This window comes from Mesoplodon mirus (assembly GCF_964341445.2).
Source record: "Mesoplodon mirus genome assembly, chromosome: 1".
Lineage (NCBI taxonomy): Eukaryota > Metazoa > Chordata > Mammalia > Artiodactyla > Ziphiidae > Mesoplodon > Mesoplodon mirus.
The window spans coordinates 25456336-25477263 of NC_138976.1; the positions used below are offsets into that span (position 1 = coordinate 25456336).

At 43.5% G+C, this 20928-nt stretch overlaps 1 protein-coding gene across 5 annotated transcripts in view; it reads right to left on the bottom strand.

Annotated features, from left to right (window-relative positions):
- The window catches only part of ANKS6 (ankyrin repeat and sterile alpha motif domain containing 6), a 52259-nt gene that overhangs the window by 8276 nt on the left and 23055 nt on the right, over positions 1-20928 (bottom strand). The window contains exons 10-14 of one of the 5 annotated variants that reach the window (XM_082623270.1): positions 19691-19844; positions 17199-17368; positions 8486-8672; positions 3474-3541; positions 953-1023 (exon numbers count right to left, since the gene is read on the bottom strand). In XM_082623270.1, coding sequence (XP_082479396.1) covers positions 958-1023; positions 3474-3541; positions 8486-8672; positions 17199-17368; positions 19691-19844 — 645 coding nt within the window. In that variant the 3' untranslated portion in view covers positions 953-957. Of the gene's footprint in view, positions 1-952; positions 1024-3148; positions 3542-8485; positions 8673-17198; positions 17369-19690; positions 19845-20928 lie in introns of those variants that run through there. The other 4 variants (XM_082623269.1, XM_082623268.1, XM_082623267.1 and 1 more) reach the window with 4 other exon arrangements.

Genomic DNA, 20928 nt, shown 5'->3' on the forward strand with positions numbered 1-20928 from the left:
ACGAACCCTCAGGACTTCCCTAGTGGCGCAGTGGTTAAGAATCCGCCTGCCAATGCAGGGGACACGGGTTCGATCCCTGGTCTGGGAAGATCCCACATGCTGCGGAGCAACTAAGCCCGTGAGCCACAACTACTGAACCTGCATGCCTAGAGCTCATGCTCTGCAACAAAAAAAGCCACCGCAATGAGAAGCCCACGCACCACAATGAAGAGTAGCCCCTGCTGGGCTTCCCTGGTGGCGCAGTGGTTGAGAGTCCGCCTGCCGATGCAGGGGACACGGGTTCGTGCCCCGGTCTGGGAAGATCCCACATGCCGCGGAGCGGCTGGGCCCGTGAGCCATGGCCGCTGAGCCTGCGCGTCCGGAGCCTGTGCTCCGCAACGGGAGGGGCCCCAACAGTGAGAGGCCCGCGTACCGAAAAAAAAAAAAAAAAAAAAGAGTAGCCCCCGCTCGCCACAACTAGAGAAAGCCCGTGTGCAGCAACGAAGACCCAACACGGCCAAAATTAAATAAAATAAATAAAAAACAAACAAACAAAAACAAAACAAAACAAAAAAATGAACTCTCCTCAGCTCTAGGCCTGGGATTTTTAGGAGAGGTGCATTCTGGAAAGACTCTGAAAATGAAACAAGTAAGGGAAGCCTCTGAGACAGTACTTTGGGTGACTACAGTGGTAAAAAATCCAAGTCTTGCTACTAGAAAGTTAATTCCAATGTTGCTGCACTTTTAACAGTATCGGATACTGCACAGAAAACATGAGTATATGGCAGTACTCACCATGTTTCCCCCCCCAAGGACAAGAGAGACGCAGACTGTGGAAAGATAGAGTGAGAAAATAAACAAGCAGAAGCAATAAAGGAAAGAAGGGCCATTGGTTTTTACCAGAAAAAAACGGGCATCTCAAAGCTGTTCAATCCTTGGTTTTTACCAGAGAAATTCTAACATTTCTGTCACCACTGCCTAGGCCTCAGCTCCAGGAGAAATTTCTTCCCTGTCTTGATCTCTTTTAACAGTCACTTTACTTTCCTGGATTTAAAAAAAAAAATCTTGAACCAGGTTTGAGTTAGTGGGGAAGGGTCTGCTCCCTTATCCAACATCAAGCTCTCCCTGAGATGCAGAGAGGGCCCCTCTGATAACGATAAGCTCCCTGAATCCCTCGGGGACTTTACAGATCACAAGGCGCTAACGGGCTCAAGGAAGAGGTGACATGATTTTGACGGAAACCACCTGCCCCTGGCCCTGCTGGATACTCCCCTCCCCCACAATCCCAGACCTGTGGCAGAGACCCCACACCCAGCTCCTCAGAAAGCACGGAATGCATAAAATAAAAGCAGGCAGCCATCAGCAAAGATTTTTTTGACGATGAGAAAAATCGCCACTGAAGTTTAAGACATCAAGGAGGCGGGAAGGCCAGACTGGATAGGGCAGAAAAGCAAACCAAGGAAGAAAGCCACAGCACCCCTTACTGTTTCTTGAACAAAAATACACACTCCTCAGATTTTGGAATTTATGAATTAGATAAGATTCTAATGACCAAATAATTCTGCCTTCTCAGTAACAGAGAAAATGTTAAATAATATTTAAATCAAACTGACTAGGTTGTGTTCATCTGCCCAGTGAGGAACATTTCTCTTGCCATCATTTAGCTTGAGTTATTTTTATAGAGACTGGATTTTCTTCAAAACCACAATGCCTTTTTTTACATTGGCTTTTGGCTTTTATTCTGAGGCAGACCCTTTTAAATTTAAACATGATCTGTTGTATTTACTTTGAATGTCAATATACTGTGTATTACCCAAAAAACAAACAAACAAACTCCTCAACTGCGTCTCAAGCTTGTTGGGGACAATGAGTGACTCTCGTGATTGCTACAATAACTATGACAGTTGTCATGTACTAAACGGGGCACCAGAATGTTCTGAGCCAGTGATTACACCCTGGTGGCTAATGAGCCCACTGAGGAGTTTCATTTGGCCGACGGTAAACATGTTAACATCTTATTGAGACGTAATTCACCTACCATACAATTCACCCATTTAAAGTGTGCAATTCAAAGATTTTTAGTACAGAGTTATGCAACCGTCACCACACTTAATTTTAGAACATTTTCATCACCCCAAAAAGAAAACCCATACTCATTAGCAATCACTCCCTTTCTATCCTCCCCACATTCCCTGGCAACCACTAATCTACTGTCTGTCTCTATAGATCTGCCTATTCTGGACACTGTATATAAATGGCGTCATACCATATGTGGCCTTTTGTGACTAACTTCTTTCACTTAGCACAGTGTTTTCAAGGCTCATCCATGTCGTAGTGTGCATCAGCATTTCCTTCTTTTTCATGGCCTGGCTACATTCCATGGTATAGAGATAACACGTCTTATTTATTCATTCATCAACTGATGGGCATTTGGGTCGTTGCCACGTTTTGGCTACTATGAATAGTGCTGCTATGAACACTCTGTGTGAACACATGCTTTCAGTTATCTTGGGTATATACCTGGGAGAGGGATTTCTGGGTAATAAGGTAACTCTGCTAAACATTTTGAGAAACTGCCAAACTGCAGAACAGTAATCTTTTTTTTTTAAGTTTATTTAAATATAGATTAGGTGTTCCACTCTTCCTCTTCCTACCCCCACCCCCTGTCTCATCTCCTTCTGGCCTATCCAGATACTATAATCCTGTGGTGATTCCTAAGTGACAGCCTGCTATCTTGAATCCTATCACTGTCCCTCAAGTTTAGTTCAGTTTTTTGTTTTTTTGTGATTTTTTTGTGATAGTTTCTGCTTTATAACAAAGTGAATCAGTTATACATATACATCTCAGAACAGTAACTTTTAAAAATGTGATTGTGAGTGCTTTAAAGCAAATAGGAACTCTCTTAGACTAACACAGACTATTTACATCCAGATACTGAACACAGATTCATTAGGATTTGCTTTTTTACCTGCTTTAAACCTAAGAACCTGCCAGGCAATCCCCTTCAACTAAAAGGACAGAAACAAATTTTACTAGAGAGAGCAGAGCTCAAAATTATAAAATTCTATTATAATAAAACAAGCCATAAGGTCCCCAGGATTTCACTGTTATGAACTGAACCAAATGTGCTGAACAAGAATTCTATTTCCTCAGCTATCTCAGTGAAAAACATCAATCTAGGCTTACAGGATGACAACCTACATATTTAGACAACTGTTTAATGGTAAGATATAAATTGACATTCAAAAAGAACATCCTGGGCTTCCCTGGTGGCGCAGTGGTTGAGAGCCCGCCTGCCGATGCAGGGGACACGGGTTCGTGCCCCGGTCTGGGAGGATCCCACATGCCACGGAGTGGCTGGGCCCGTGGGCCATGGCCGCTGAGCCTGTGCGTCCGGAGCCTGTGCTCCGCAACGGGAGAGGCCACAGCAGTGAGAGGTCCGCGTACCGCAAAACAAACAAACAAAAACAAAAAACAAAAAAGAACATCCTTACCTCTTGCTCCTCAAAAATGGGCTGATATTTCTCAAGTGATAATTTCTTAAGGATTCCAGTCAGTTCATCTTCAAGAGGGAAAGAATGTAAAATAAGATATTTTAGCATTTGGTAAAATGTATCAAGAGTGATCTTCAAACTTTCATAAAACAGTGGTAATCTTATTTCGAAATTCTACCAGAAACCCCAACACAGAAAGCAGATCTAAGCTGCGTTCCTGGGGATGAAGCTGAAGGTGGGTCCCAAGCCACCTGTTGACCATACTCTTCCCTTAGGGCAGGCTCTCAGCATTTGCCAAAACCCCAGATTGGGCTATGAAGACAGAAGATGGGGGGGCAGATCATGGCCAAGCTCCAATGGCTGACTCTCCAATGGCGGGACCATCAAGTTCTTGGAGTTCTAGCTGCTGGGATTAAAACCCTCCCGTCTGTCCCAGAACAATTTTTAATTATGATTTCTTGACTGTTATTAACTACAGCTGCAGTAAACACTAATGCCAGCAGTCCTCAGCAAGACAGAGAAAGAACTGGAGAGAACAGGTAGGTGGGCTTCAGACCAGAGTCAAGGTTTGCCTCAAGCATTCGGAAGCTGTGGGCTTCCTGAAGGAAGGGCGTGTCTGAATGGAACAGCAGAGCCAGATGGGCACAGACCAGGGGAAAACAGAAGGTTTTGAGTATCAAGTTATCAGAGCAGGGAAGATAAAGAAGGAGACAAAAGCAGCATCTGTGGGGGCTTTAAGAAACATTCATTCACACATTCGATAAGGATTTATCAGACTAGGCACTGGGGACTCAATAGGGACTGAAGCAGACCATAAGCAGGCTGTCAGGCTCAAGGCAATGAGGAAGAACAGAGCAGGGTGGGGGAGGTTGACAGGGGATGTGAGAATGTTGTTTTATAGAGGGTGGTCAGGGAAGGTGTCTCAGAAGGAGATATTTGAGCAGTAAATGAAGGAGTGACCTGTGCAGATATCAAGGCAAAGAGCACCAGGCAGCATCCAGGCAGTGAGAACAGCAAGCGCAAAGGTCCTGGGGCAGTGGGGGCGGCTTACAAAAGAGTGGACTGGAGGTTAGGAGGTCAGAGGTCCTTTTATTCACTCATTCATCATTCAACAGTGGCTACTACTGTGCCTATTACGTGCTGGGAATGCAAGGATGGAAACGTCCATGCTGTGAAGGAACTCAGTATAGCTGGGAAGATATAATGAAGAGGAAGACAGCTGATGCACAATGCTCACTGTCAGGCACCCTGTATGGATGATGCATCTCCTCTTAACAACCCCATGAGGTAGACCCTCTTACTGTCCCCATTTACAGATGAGGAAGGCACAGAAAGCTGGGTACCATATCTCGGGTGAGGTCACACCACTAGTCCATGGCACAGCAGGGATTCAAACACAGTGGTTTAGCTACCAGGCTTCTGCGACACACACTGCTCTGCCGCTTCTCCCACTGGTGATGAGTATATGGTGAAGGGCATGAATAAGGGGATCTGGGGACAAAGAGAACAGCTGACCAGCCCAAGGGACTGGACAGGCTTCACAGAAGAGGTGCTAATGAGCTAGGATGTATGAGATGAAACAAGTCCCAACCCACACATAATCTATTATAGGTTCATGACGCCTATCACGCTTTGCTGCTGTTATTCCCTCCACGAGTCTCTCTCCACATCTGTGTGCTGGTAAGTGTTTAACAACTGGATTTCTGAGAGGGGGAATGTACGCACGTATATAAGTACATGATTTCACTGATTTAAGGATGTGTGTGCACAATTTACATATAATAATAAATTACACAATACTCTGTATTATAAATTCCATATAGCCAATGCCTTCACTGCATTTCAGGCGTCTCACTGAATGCCTTCATTGATTTTTGCCTTACTCTTGAAGACATAGCCAATGAGTGTAGCTCCTACATGAAGGCTCACTAATGCTTCCGTTTATGTGAACAGGAGAGATGAAATGAAATTATGAAGACATACGTTGGAACTTCATGTGAGCAACTTTGCTGAATCAGATAATGGTTTTCAAAACCTTGAAGAAAATTTTCTCAATTTTTAATGTTATTCTCAATATAACAGGTTAAACAGTTAAAGTTTAATCTGTATAATTAACACTGTCTCTGTCACTGTCTAGATGACATCCAGATGCTCTTTAAAACATTAAATCAAGCCCTAGTGGGTATTTGCTGATTTCCGTGGTGTAAATGCCCCATTGTGGTCAATTTCAACCTAGCAACATCGTGTTCCTGGAAGTGGAATTGGGAAAGATGCACAGCAGTAACACATCAATACACAGTATTCCCACCACGTAGATAAAAGAGACATAAAGAACCTTAAGAGAACAGGTATTAGTAAAATGCACTAAAAATTAGTAAATAATATATTCTGTTTTAAATGCCACATACCTTTACATGTAACATAATCAGCTTAATTATAAGTTCATGCAGTTTGACTTTTTTTTGTCTTCTTTTTTTTTTTAAGCATTTTTAGTTTTATTTTTTAAAACTTTTTGGCCGCACAATGCAGTATGTGGGATCTTAATTCCCCAACCAGGGATCAAACCCACACCCCCTGCATTGGAAGCATGGAGTCTTAACCACTGGACCGCTGGGGAAGTCCCTGTCTTCTTCTTTTACACATACTTTTGTTGTTGTAATTTGACTTTAAACAGTTGTGTTTAATTGCCAGCTCAACTGTTTCCTACAAATGTAACAATTGGCTCTGGGCCACCATTCCTGGCTCCCAGCCCCCCACTCTTCTCAGTCCTCCTGGCCCAGCACAAGGGCCACACTCTTCAGTGAAGCCTGCCATGGTGCTTCGTGCCTTGCTGATAACACACGTTTGATCCCACCCTGCAGTTACAATCATTTAATGTTATTACGTGGAATGTATCTGAATCCCCAGCCTGATGAGTTATGCTGACACTGGCACAGGTTACAGCACCCAGGGCCTGCCCCAGTCACCTTCATAGAAGGAATGTGAGGCTAAGAAGGCCACGTCGTCACCGCCCCACCACTTCCTCCAGGAGGAATGAACAGACGGACACAGGTGGGAGGATGAGCAGGGCAAAGGCTTGCAAGCAGTCCTTGACTGAGGCTACAGATTTCCCACAGAAATATCATAAAGAATGGCTATTTGGGGATAGATTGCAGGCTCTGGTCTGTGATAATCTAATGCCTGAAGGACAAGGGTCTGGCTGCCTTGGGACCCAGGAACCCCAGGAGGGAAAACTAGGCTTTCTAAGCCAGAGAAGGTAATCTAAAAAGAATTTGCTGTCAGGTCCTCCTGTTTTTATCCCAACTAGGCTTTGCAAACCTTTTTTTAATAATGAATGAGAGGGACGCAAAGTGGGCGTAGACTGCATAGTGCATTCGGATGACTGTCTCAACTCTTTCTTGGAAAAAGGTGGGGTACAAATCCCAAACTGAACCTGTAAGAGTTTAGATTCCTGAAAGCCTCTGAGGTGGGAGAGTTCGTGGGTAGGGAAATTAAGATTCCACACAGAAAACACAGTTAGGGGGAATTCCTTGGTGGTCCAGTGGTTAGGACTCGACGCTCTCACTGCCAAGGGCCTGGGTTCAATCCCTGGTTGGGGAACCAAGATCCCACAAGCCCCATGGTGTGGCCCCCCCCCAAAAAAAAAGGAAAAGAAAAAGAAAAAAACATTATATAAAAAAGAGAAAACACAGGGAAGAATGGGGTTGCTAGTCAATCTCTGAAGCTTTTATAAATGATTGCACTAGATATCACAAACAATAAAAGCAGCCCCAAATAAAGCGGATGCCAATGGCAGTGTACATTTATCAACTCAGTACAGACCATATAGCCTGTGCAGTTGATTTCAACTTATCACTTGCTGGGCAGAACCTGCTCTGCACTCCCTCCCAGTAGCTGCAGCAAGATGCCTGCAAATGCACTTGTGAGGACCACACACACAATGAGAGTTTTCTCCCCTCTCGGATTTATACTCCTTGATTTGCACCTGCCTGGGCCCCATCTCTCATCAAAGCCCTGCTCCCTCCTCCCCCATCCCTGCTCCCAGGAGCCACCAGAGGGCAGTTGTAAAGGATGAGCTTCTTCTCTCCTTTATCTTTTATATCTTCACATCTTTATCTGGGGCCTCGCTGCACAGCCTCCACTCCTGCTCGGCCGTCCGGTCCATTTTCCTTTCCTCATCATCCCCACTCATGCAAGTTCCAATGTTCTCCTGGTTACATCTCCTGCTTTTGCTTGCCCTCCATCCACTTCCATTCTCCTCTGAGGAGCTACTTCTCTCCCTCTCCCAATCCACACAGACCTGACCCCAACCCTGGCTCCAAAGGCAGACACACTCCACCCTTGGGGACACAGAGATAGTCAAGGATGGGCAAACAACCCAAGTTGTTATAAATATAGCCAAGACAGGGCAATGACATTTACCTCTGGGATTTTGCTGGACCTACTAAGAAAGTAGCACTCTTTCTGTTGGGGTTGCTAAGTTAGTAGGAAGAAGAAGTAAGCATGAAGCTGCTGGGGGTATCCTTGCCACCAGTTGAAGAGAGCTTACCTGAGACATGGAGAGAAACACTCCCTAAGCACCTGGATCCAGACACGCCTGAAGAACACCCTAGATATTTCCATTATATGAGCCAACAAATTATCAGTTTTGGGTATTGTTTTTGCTTAAATCAGTTTGAGTGGAGATTCCATCCCTTGCAACTGACAGAATTCTGATTTGTACAAGGTTCAGGGAAAGGTACATAACTGGGGTTGGAGAAGCAGTTCTACAGGTGTTTGTATATATAAACAAAACTCACCTACATTCAAAAACTACTATACATCTTTTAGGTATGTAAGCTCAGTGAAGACAAAAATATAAGGTAGAATAGGGAAGGGGAAAGACAGGTGTTTTTGTTTGACTGAAAAAACAATAAAACACCTGACCTAGGATGGCTATAGCAAAGAAGGGCACCTGCTAGGTTACCATGGTGAAGAGGAAAGGGTGGGCTTTCAGGACCCGGGGGACTCACCCTCATCAGTGAGGGTGCCGCTGCTGGAGCCCCCGCTGCTCTTGGACTGCCGGTGGGATGAGGAGGAGGACACGGAGGACTCGGCTGCCTGCCCTTTGGGAGAAGGTGAAGGCGTGAGCGTGGGGGAGGTGCTTTTGGAGGTAGTGGAAGTTCCAGACGGAGGCCTTTTGCTTGTCTCCAGTTTCTGCTGAAAAGAATAAGACAAATACAATTTTGAGCCCAAATCAATTGAGTCCTTTGCCCATTGGGAGGGAAAACAACTCTTTCATACGAGGACTGGTGAGATTTGGGGTTTCTGCATTTACTCTTGACCTGTGACTGAAATTTTAGAATCCAAGCTATAAGCCCTCTTTATCTGTCTCTGTATGTCTGTGTGTCTGTAGTTTAGAAAGGCCTTTATCCTTCATTGTGTAAATGTGTAATATTTTCTTATTTCCAGAGGGTATTAATAAATTTGATTATAAAGTCAAAAAAAAAAAGAATAAGACAAATACATAAGCCATCACCTGGAGGGTAGACATGATTCAAACAGACACCCACAACAGGGAACACTGGGGATATTTGACTCAACAAGATATCTAACCAGGACTATGACATCTACTTAAGAAAACATGCAAAGCAGAAACAGTATTATCAAAATAGTTACAGGAAAATCCTCCCCTGGAGCAGAGAGGCAGGGAATGGGATGGAAAAAGTGGCACATAAGGAGCCAGAAAACCCGGGTCCTAGTCCTGCCCCTACAGCTGCAATATTGTGTCCTTGGCTGAGTCCCCTAACCTCTCAGTTAACCAGCTCTAAAATGGAAGTGTGGCTTATTACAAACGAAGGCCCATTCTGCTCTTCATGTTTCTTCATCTAAACCAGTCACTTCTAACCTTTCACCACAGAACACTTATTATTTTTCCTTTGTGTGTGTGTTGCACACAAAAAGCCCTTCTTATTTTGAAATACTTTTATTGAAGTACAGTTGATTTACAATGTTGCGCTAGTTTCAGGTGTACAACATAGTGATTTGGGTAGGGTTTTTTTGCAGTTTATGTTCCATTATAGGTTATTACAAGATATTGGGTATGATTCCTGGGACTATACAGTAAATCCTTGTTGCTTATCTATTTTATGTATAGTAGTTTGTATCTGTTAATCCCATACTCCTAATTTGTCCCTCCCTGCTCCCCTTTGGTAATCGCAAATTTGTTTTCTATGTTTGTGAGTACTCTTAGACTTACAATTATGGAAACTAAGAAATTAACGCTGGGACAGTATCAGCTAAACTACAGATGGTACTCAAATATCACTGGTTGTTACACTGATTCTTATTCTGGTCCAGGATCCATGCTGCATTTACTTGTTAGGTCTCCTTAGTCTTCTCCAATCTGTGAAAACTCCTTGGTCTTGCCTTGTCTTTCATGACCTCGACACTTTTGAAGAGTCCTGGTCAGGTATTTGTAGACTGTCCCTCAACTTGGGTGTGTCTTATTTCTTCATAATTAGATTTACTTATGGATTTTGAGGTTGATGACCACTGAGGTGATGTGCCATTCTTAGTGCATCACACCAGGAGATACAAAGTATCAGTACCTTATCACTGATGCTAGCCTTGATGACTTAGTTAAGGTGTTGCCTGTCAGGTTTCTCCATTGTGAAGTTACTATCTTTCCCTTTATAACCAATAAATATTTGGGGAGACATTTTGAGCTAAATATTTTGTTTTTTCTTAAAAGTTTTGCCTGCTAATTTTAACATTCTTTGGTGCATCTTCTCTGGAGCAATTACTATTGCGATGTTCTAATGGTGTTTTGCTATTTCCCTTATTCCTTCCACATTTATTACTTGGAATTCTTCTGTACAGGAGACTTGTTCCTTCTCCTCTGATTTATTTATTCAGTTATTTATTCGTATCAGCATGGGCTTGTGGATATTTATTCTCTGGGTTATAATCCAATACTACTGTTGTGCCCTGGTCCCTTTTATTGGAGGGTGCTATTTAGAAACCAAAATCTGGATAGTAGGTTGCTCATGGCTACTGGGATATCACTGCTTCTAGGTCCTCTCAGTGAACAGAGCAAGGAAATATATGAAGTCTACTAACCCACGCATACACACATAGCTCTACAATAAGTATACTCCTATGTCTATCAATCTGTGTATATATGTATATTTATGCATACATTCATACTGATTCATACTGATCCCTCTGACTCCAATCCAATACTCACAGGATTAGTTCTAGCATTTCCCCTTTGACTCAATCTTTGACAGTTAAAAACTGGGCTCATTATCTATAATATAGTTACTTATTTGTTCAACCCTAGTATATATATAAAGTGTATATGTACACAAAAGGTATATATATGTAAAGTAGCTTCACAACTGCTAGACCATAATGCCTGCAAGAAAAAAAAAACCTCGGATGAATTGGGAGATTGGGATTAACATATATACACTACTATGTATAAAATCGATAACTAATGAGAACCTGCTGTATAGCACAGGGAACTCTATTTCACTCTGCTGTACGGTAGAAACTAACACAACATTGTAAAACAACTATACCCCAATTAAAAAAAAATCAACTAGAGCACAATGCTTTTGTACAGTTCTTTTTGTCTTGACTTTACTCTTACAATATCCATTTACATGTTTTCTCTCACTTCCTACAGTGCAGTTATGCCATTCACTTGTAATAAGACTAGGTCTGTTGTCATAGTCTGTGTACATCCTTAGGTCCTGGTTGATTTTTTTAAAAATTTGCATACAGTAAAAATAACTGTTGTGTGCAACTCTACAGGTATTGATAAATACGTAGAGTTGTGTATCCACCAGCAGAGTACCATATGGAACAGTTCCATCATCCCCCCATATTCCCTTGTGCTGTCCCTTTCTAGTTAACCCCTCCCCCCATCCCAACCCATGGAAATAACTGATCTGTTTTCCATCCTTATAGTTTTGTCTTTTGTATACTGTCATATAAATGGAATCAAACGATATGTACACTCTTTTGTCTGACGCAGCATGACGCCTCTAAGATTCAGTTAAGTTACTGCATGTGTCAGTAGGTGTGTTCTTTTCCATTGCTGAGTAGTATTCCATTGCATGGACATTACCACAGTTAGTTTACACGTTCACCTGTTATGAGATGTTTCTAGTTTGGGGTGTTTATGAAAAAACTGCTGTAAACATTCACAAACTGATTTTTGTATAAACAGACGTTTTAAAAAATTCATTTGGGTAAATATCTAGGAGTGAGAGAGCCAGGTCACATGCTATATGTATGTTTAGTTTTATAAGAAACTGACAAACTTTTTCAAGGCGGCTGTATCATTTTTGCATTCCCACCAGCAATGAATGAGAATTCCAGTAGCTCCACATTCTCACGGCACTTGTAACTTAATTTTTTTTTTAATTTTAGGCAGTCTAATAATAGGTGTAGAGTACCGTCTCATTGTGCTTTTAAGTAGCATTCCCTAAATTATGATGTTGAACATCTTTTCATATGTTTACGTGCCATCTGCATATTTTCTTTCATGATCTATTCAGATACTTTGCCCATTTTTAAATTTATTGGTTGTTTTCTCATTATTGAGTTTTGAGAGTTCTTTATTCTGGATACAAGACCTTTATCAGATACATGATGTACAAATATTCTGTCTTGTCTGTGGCTTGTCTTTTCATTCTCTTAATGCTGTCTCTTAGAGACAAAAGATATGAATTTTCAAAAAGTCGAATTTAACATTTTTTTCTTTTATGGATCATGCTTTTGGTACTATATCTTAAACTTCCTTGCCAAATCCAAAGTCACACAGACTTTCCCCTAGAAATTTTAGTTTTTCATTTTGTATTTCAGTCTATGATCCATTTTGAGTTAATCTTTGAATTAGCTGTGAGAAATATGTGAAGGTTCATTTTCTTGCATATTTAATTGTTCCAGCACTATTTGTTGAAAAGACTTCCCTTTCTTTGTTGAATTGCCTTTACACCTTTGTAAAAGAAAAAAAAAAAAATCAGTTGACTGTTCTTTGGCCTCTCTATTCTGTTCCAGGGACCTATGTGTCTGTCCTTCCCTAATACCGTACTGTAGTTTTATAGTAAGTCTTGAAACTAGGTAGTATGATTCTCTTTTTCATAATTCTTTTGCTTATTATAGTTTCTTTGCATCTAAATATAAATTTCAGAATCCCTTTCTAGATCTCTACAAAAAGAGCGAGCTGGGATTTTAATTGGGATTACATTGAATCTATAGATCAAATTACAAAAAAAATTGATATCTATTTATTTAAGCTTACTTGATTTACCAATGTCTTGTGGTTTTCAACCTATAGATTCTGCGTATACTTTATTAGATTTATACTTAAGTATTTCATTCTCATAATACATTTTCATATAATACATTTCAAATGTATTGTAAATGATATTTTAAGTTTCGTATTTTAAAAGTCTAACTGTTCTAATTCTCATTGTTCATTGCTAGTGTGTAAAAATACAATTGGGACTTTTGTATATTGACCTCACATCCTGAGACCCTGCTGAGCTCAATTCTTAGTCCTAGGAGCTTTTGTGTAGATATTTTGAGTTTTCTAAGCAGACAATCATATCATCTAAAAATAGAGATAGTTTTCTTCTTTTCCAATCTGTGTACCTTTTATTTGTTTCTTACCTTATTACACTAGCTATAGCTTTTGGTACAAAGTTGAGAGACTTGGATGTGAGAGACAACATCCTTATTCCTGATCTTAGGTGGAAAGCACTCAGTCTTTCACCATGAAGTATGATGCTAAGTACAGGTATCTATATGAGGTCCAGGAATTTCTTTTCAATTCTTAATTTGCCAAAAGTTGTAGTCATGAATGGAGTTTGAATTTCGCCAAGTGCTTTTTCTGCATTTTATTCTTTAGTCTGTTAATATGGTGAGTTACTCTGACAAAGTGTTCTTTTTGGGGTATTTATCCTATTTAGTGTTCTCTTAACTTCCTGGACCTGTGGTTTGGCATCTGTCATTAATCTGGGGAGAAGTTCTTGGTCATTAAACAATACATATACATTCCTTCTGCACCACCATTCTCTCCCTTTCTTCAGGGGTTCCAATTACTTGTATGTGAGAGTATTTGATGTTATCTCACAGCTTTGGGGTGCTCTGCTTTTCTTTTGCTTTAACTTCTTTTTTTACTTTGTGTTTCAGTTGGGGTAATTTCTATTGCCCTATCTTCAGGTTCACTGATTCTTTCCTTGGCTGTGTCAGGTCTACTGAGGAGCCTCTCAGAAGCATTTCTCATCTCTGTTACGTGTTTTCTATTTCTAGCATTTCCATTTGATTCTTTCTTATAGTTTCCATTTCTCTGCTGAAATTGTAACTCTTAGGACCTTGCATGCTGTTCAAATTTTCCACTAGAGCCTTTAACATATTAATTGTAGTTCTTTTAAATTTCCTGTCACGTAATTCCAACACCTGTTTCACATCTACATCAGATTCTGATGACTGCCTCATTTCTTGGGAGTGTGTTGTTTCTTGCCTTTTTGTATGTCTTATAATTTATGCTAAAAATTGGACATCTCATTTAGAATAGTAGAGACCATGACAAATAGTTTTCCTGCCTGGAAATGGGTACACCTTTCCTTTGGCTAGGCCTTTAATGCTCCTTTGAGCTAACTACAACCCAGAGTGGAAAAAGAAGTCCCTTTCTTACGTTTTAAAAGACTTTGTCAATAAGCTGCCTATATTATTAATGAATTCTTCCTTCTGCTTTTTCTATAAAGACAGACATTCCATAATAAAGCTTCTAGTTAAGCAGGAGATAATTGGTATAACCCTAAGAAACAGATCTATCCCAGCCAAGAGCAAAGAAACACAATACTCTAGGCCTTGTGTGCAGCATCATTGGGGAGGGAGCAGATAAATATAAAATTTGGGATGCTCTGAAATATTTGAATCATTCCTCTCATCCCCAGTGTGGCAGATTGATCATGTAATGGCATCATCTCCACCCCTCCCTGGATCAATACCCTTTGCTATGTAACTCTGTGTGGTCTCCTGCAGTGGGTGTGATGACTTGGTTACTTGATTGGTTTTCAACTTATGCCTTTGACTGGTGCCATTAGAACATACCCAAGCTTGCTGTGGGCATACATGGCCCTGTTTTTTTGGTCACCCCAGCCAAAAGCCAAACATCTAAGTGATCCCCTCAGACCAGAAGAACTGCCTAGCTAAGTCAAGACTAAACTGCCCAGCCACCGATTTGCAAGCAAAAGAAATGCTTTCTGTTTTAAACCACTGTGCTTTCGGGTGGGAATAGAAAGCTGATATTCCCAGTGGGCCTTTGGGCTTCCTGAGATCTGGGAAGTGTTGAAGCATACTCTGATCCCACTCCCCCCAATTCTGTGTCTCCTAAGGCACACTTCATGTGAGAAGCCATGCCTTACAAATATCCCACCATCGCAGTGGTGCTTGTTTTAAGCAAAGTACAAAACCCAGGTTCAGGAGGCTCATATTTTGAATACTAATTTCTAATTCTTCCTAAAGCAGTCTTTGAAAAGCACTTCATGTCTCCATTTTGCTGCTGGAGCCTTTGACAGAAAGCCCACTCCTGTGTCCTTTGGTTTAGGGCAGTGGTTTCTAAGAACTTGGGCGGGGCTGGCTGCAACACTCTCTGGGGAGAAAGACGATTCCCCTAACCCTACCCTAAGAGTTTCATTCAGTGTGGAACCCAGTAATCTGAATTTTTAAATAGCTCCCCAGGATTACAGCATATTCTTATGTTAAAAATATCAGGTGATCATTAAACTGAATCGTTTCCCCAGTCTTCTGTTTCCTGAATGCATCTTTAGACACAATTTCCTTTCATCAGAACACACTTGTATATAGATTAAATGACAGGTGCATCCAAGTGAGGTAATAGTTAATATAATTTATAACTTAGGTGCCTACCTATTTCCAACACCAATTAAAGGAAGCTAACAATATATAACACATCTAATAAGACCATCAAAATAGAAACAGAAAATTTTAGACAACAGAGAAGAGGAAAACTATATCAAAATTCCAGAGTAGCAGATTTACCTTAATGAGTAGCTGAGTTTCCTAGCAACAAAGGCAAAAAGTGAAATATGCTAATTATAGAATTCTTACTATCTGATGAAATAAAATGTATCGAAGTATCAGTAGAGACATTTTTTCCGTAGAGGTGAATTCTAAAAGGAACTTAATTACATAAATCCTATTACACAAGTAATTTTGAACATAATAGAAAACATGCTAATGTATAGAGAGAAATTTTTTCTGGAGTTATATTGTAAAGAAACTAATTACACAGGTCCAACTGCATAAGGGACTTTGAATAACAAAAAGAGTTGTATAACCAACAGTGGTTGGGCAGAAAATAAAGACTATTTCTCATACATCCATTAAGACATCAATCTCTGGAGGCACTTCTGGGCAAAGGTCCAAGGGTGAGGCCTTCAGACGATCTAACTTTCCTCAGGGAGAAAGCTTAAGACATCTAGAAAATAAGATGAAGAGTGTGGTTGTGCCTGGACTTGGGGTCCTCTCAGAGGAGGAAATGGGCTATACTGCCCCCACTGCAGGAGCACCTGGAGAGCCATCTGGTAAAGAAGCCAGTTCACGCTCATGACTAGGTACCCACACTCTGGGGGCTCACTCCATTAATCAGCCCTGGAGGAGGGACTCAGGAGGTGGAGGGGGCAGATTCTGAAGACACTGGAAGACCTCCCCTCCCAGAGGCATGTAGGGTTTTCCACGCATTGCAAATCCCACAGTTTGCTGCCAACGTGGTGACTGCTCTGGGGCTGCACTAATGGAGGAAAGGTGCCAGAGCAGGGAGATGAGGCCCTGGCTCTGTCCTGCCCACCAACCTTCCTTTAGCTCCTTTCCTACACCACACTCTCATCTCCGGCGCTCTGCACGTGCCGACCCCTCACCCTGGGACAGTCTCCCCCTTGCCCCACCCTTGCCCCTTTCATCTGGCACTTCATCCTTCAGAGCCCTGTCTAGATGTCACTGACGCCCTCAAGCCTCGGCAGAAACCCAGCCGTGCCCCACAGCATTCTCCCCTCTCCACGACAGACCCTACCACACCAGTGTGAGACGGCTGTGTCTGTAGTGACACCCTGAGAACGGTCACCAAACCCCTGGTTCACTGCTGGATCCTCACTGCTGGAAGTGCCAGGCACAGAGCAGATGCTCCAAAGATGTGGACAGTGGATGCATACGGAAGGAGTACAAATACTACTGCTACGACTGTCAACAGTTAAGAGCTGACACTTACACAGGCATACCAGGTACCAGCCCCATTCTAAATGCTAAAGTGTGAGGCTGCGATTAGAACCCAGGCAGTTGCTCCTGAACCCACACTCTGAACCCTTTTGCTCTAAATCAGTGAATGAAAACACATGCCGTGTGAGGCTGGATGACCAGTACAGGGCTGGAGAACTTAGTGCTCACCCCGGCATCGCACCACACCTCAGCACCCCTCCCACCTGGAGGTATCCTGGAGATCACGCGAGAGGTGAACACACGTGTGCAGGAGACCAAGGGCACAGGGTATGATCTCGGCAACCACCCTGCTCAGAAAGCCCAGGTGCGGCCAGATGGGAGGTTTAGTCCTATCCCACGACGGTGGCACCGCCTGTGTTCCCCAGGCGTGGACCATGCTAGAACAGGACCTGTGAGCGTCAGAGGAGCAGACGGAAACAGAACAAGCACCTTGCCACCAGGAGCACTGCCACCTGCAGAGGAGACCAGGAGCTCAGACGGGCTGGAGCCAGGCGCTGGCCCAACAGGACTTGACCGATGGCTGGGCTTCTGCTCAGATAATCCGGCTGCTTTTTTTCTCTGGGCAGCGATCTGGGACAGAACACTGTCTATGCTTCCACCTGAGGAAACAGGAATAGGAATGACTGCCTGGGTCCAGAGCACTGCAGTGCGGGCGGTGGACATCAGGTACCGACCTGGCTGAGCCGGAACCCCGTTTCCCAGACCCCTGCCCCTGGCTCTGGGTCAGGGCTAACCACAGGAGGACTGTGCATGACAACTGGCAGGTGGACGGCCATCAAGGCTCCAGTTTGTCTTCGCTTTCCCCCGAGCCGTGGCCGGTTCAGTCAGCCGCCAGCGGGCACAGACAGCACGCCCTGCCCTGGGTTCCCCTGGCAGCCCCGCTGCAGCGCCTGCCAGCAGCTCCACGTGCTGCCACACCAGGGCTCCTCTGCCATCATCCAGCCCCCGCTTCTGGATCTCTACACCCCCAGCTACTCCCACAGTTGTGTCAATAACTTTCTCACTCCATAATACTCAGGGGGTTAGCTTCCCTGACTGAATCCTGACTGCCAAGTTCCCTCTCCCTGTTTCCCCAAACCTACCAGCAACCTTGAATTATTACGAAGGAAAAGGGGAAAGTGATAATATCCAGAGCGCGGGAGGGCACTGGAGGGAGAACACTGATAACTGACATTTATAGAGCACTTACTAGGTGGCAGGCACTGCTGTAAAGCCATTCTGGAGGGCAAAGTGTAAAGCTTCAAAAACAGACAAGCCCACTGACCCGGCCACCCTGATTCAAAGGCACTTACATTAAGCAAATCACTAAGCAAGCAGGCAAGCGCAGAGCTATGGAGCCATTACTTAGAGTGGGATCTACAAGAGCAAAAATCTAGAACAGCCTTGGTGTTCAACAAGAGGGAACTGGTGAATTAAAACTGACACCTCGGGCTTCCCTGGTGGCGCAAGTGGTTGAGAGTCCGCCTGCCGATGCGGGGGACACGGGTTCGTGCCCCGGTCCGGGAAGATCCCACATGCCGCGGAGCGGCTAGGCCCATGAGCCATGGCCGCTGAGCCTGCGCTTCCAGAGCCTGTGCTCTGCAACAGGAGAGGCCACAACAGTGAGAGGCCTGCGTATCACCAAAAAAACCCAAAAAAACAAAAACTGACACCTCATATGAGTGGAAGGCTGTTTGGTTATTTAAAAGATGCTGTAGCTACACGTGTACTGGCATAAAGAGGTGTTTACAACGTGGTAACGGGTACAAAGAGGGAAAAGGTTACAGAGCAGACTACACTGGGAAGCCAGCCTGCTGGCGTGCAGGTCCTGCCTCTGCTACTTTGCAGCCGTGTGACCCTGGGCGAGTTATTGAATTCCCCTGAGCCCCAGTGCCCTCCTCTGTAAAGTGAAGAGGACACCTCACAGGTTGTTGGAGGACTGAAGGAGATAATCTATTTAAAGGGCACTGTGCCTGGCACACACTAAGTGCTTAATAAATTATTATTATGCTTTCATAAATATGCATTAAAGTACTTTGCGAAGATATACACCAAAATGTTAACAATGATCCCTAGTGGGTGAGATTATACTTTTTTTTTTTTTCTTTATCTGGTTTTCAAGCTTTTCCATAAGAAGCAGGCATTCCTTATGTAATGGCATAAAGCAGGGTGCCTTCCTGCAAAGCTGGCTTTGGTTAATCCTGGATGCCCTCGGGGAGGACTAGAAAATATCCTGTAACCAGCCTCATTACCTATTCCCATATTCTGGTGTTTTGTTTTGTTTTTTATAGTATTTACTATCATCAGATTTTTAAAAAATTATCTGTTTATACCAGAATACAACTTCCTACAGAACTGACTTTGAATTTTTTATTGCTAAATGCTCTATCACCTAGACATTGCCTCACATCTAATAAGTGGTCAACAATATTTGCTGAAAGAATATGGTAAACAAATGTAATGATGTGAAAAAAAATTAAAATTAAAGAAAAAGAAAGTATGCCAATAAGCCCAAAATAACTGTGGGGCAATTTGCTTTGAGTCTTAATTGTCTCTGGGCAAATCTGCTGTGTGTCTCTGGGCAAATCTGTCACCCACTCTGAGCTTCAGTTTCCTCATCTGTTCATTGAAGGGTCAGGATGAGAAGATATCTAAGGTTTAATCTTCAAGGATTTTAAATACCGCAAAAACACCATGTATTTCTCTTAGTTTCTTGTAAAATTTTCCAAGAAAATAAAGCATTATAGACTATTTCTTCCCCTCCCCTGCCCTAAGAAAATGCATAGAAGAAACTATGAATTGTGAATTCACTGCAAAATCCTTTAGGCACATCAACGAGAAAGACAGGTTGTATGCAGTGGTCTCTAGGACTGTCCCCAGTTCACACCCTCAACCCCAAGGGATCTTCCCACCTCCCCAGAGTGGCCTGCCTGGGTCCCCACCTGAGCGGTTGTGCAGCTCCCCACCGTGCCTGCTCATGCCTCCTACCCCACTGGAGCCACCAGAAGAATGAGGTGAGTGGTTGAAGTTTCCAGAATTGGCAGGAGAGGCTGGGCTTCTGGAGAGAGACGGAAATTTAACTGGTCTGACGGGAGTCTGCAAGAACAAGGTGGATATCACAGTTAGGGTTTGCTGTTCATTCCTTCCGATGCACAGATCACAGTGGTGAGGGACCTGGAGTTCAGTTGGCCCATCCCAGCTGGTGCTTGCATCCACTGGTACGTCCTTGCCCACTGGTGCTCATCCTGCTAGGAGTCCCCCAAGGGATGGCAGTTCACATCTATCTGCTGACAACTTGACCGACCATTAACTCAGGCTGAGCACCTGTGACATCGTTTCCCACAGGTCACCCACCTGCTCCCATGTGGTGGACTAATGTAAACCCACTCTGTCCATTTTTAAGTACCTCCAGCCACCAGGCCCTTGGTCTCCAACTAGTGATTTGGTATTATGACAGTCCAGGAAGGCAGCAGCAAGCAATGGGGGTCAGACAGAGACGGGGGCCCTGAGGTTCTCCAATCACTCGACACAAAGCGGCAGGGTCAGGCCCTAAATCCCTGTCCTCGGTTTGCCCATTTACTGTACCTACATTGTTTACAGTCTACACATATGGAGATCAGCTCCCACAACGAGAGGGACTACCTCAGTATATCACAGAGACACGCTGAGGGCCACCAAGTCGGAAACCACTGTGGTCAAAAGGAGACAAGTCGCACTTTCTGGTTGCAAGAAAATACTAGCAGCACACATCGCTGTCTCCCAGTGTTGAGCTTGGTCCTGGGCCTGTGCAATGTAGTATGGAACTTGATTAGAGGCCAAGAACCTAATTTCTGGTGTCAGCATCCCCGCCCCAACTTGGCTGGGTGACCTTCAGCAACTGACTTCCCTTCTCTGGGCTGTTTCCTCATCTACTAAAGGGAGGGGTGGATTAGATCAGGTCTTCAACCTGTGTTCCCAGGAGAGGGGCTCCCATTTTCACTCCACTCACTCTAACATTTTAATCTGCTTACATATTAAGTTCTCTGGTAGGGTTTCATTAGACAAAAGAATATCACTCATTTAAAAGAAAATAGGGCCTCCCTGGTGGCGCAGTGGTTGAGAGTCCGCCTGCCGATGCAGGGGATACGGGTTCGTGCCCCGGTCTGGGAGGATCCCATATGCCGCGGAGCGGCTGGGCCCG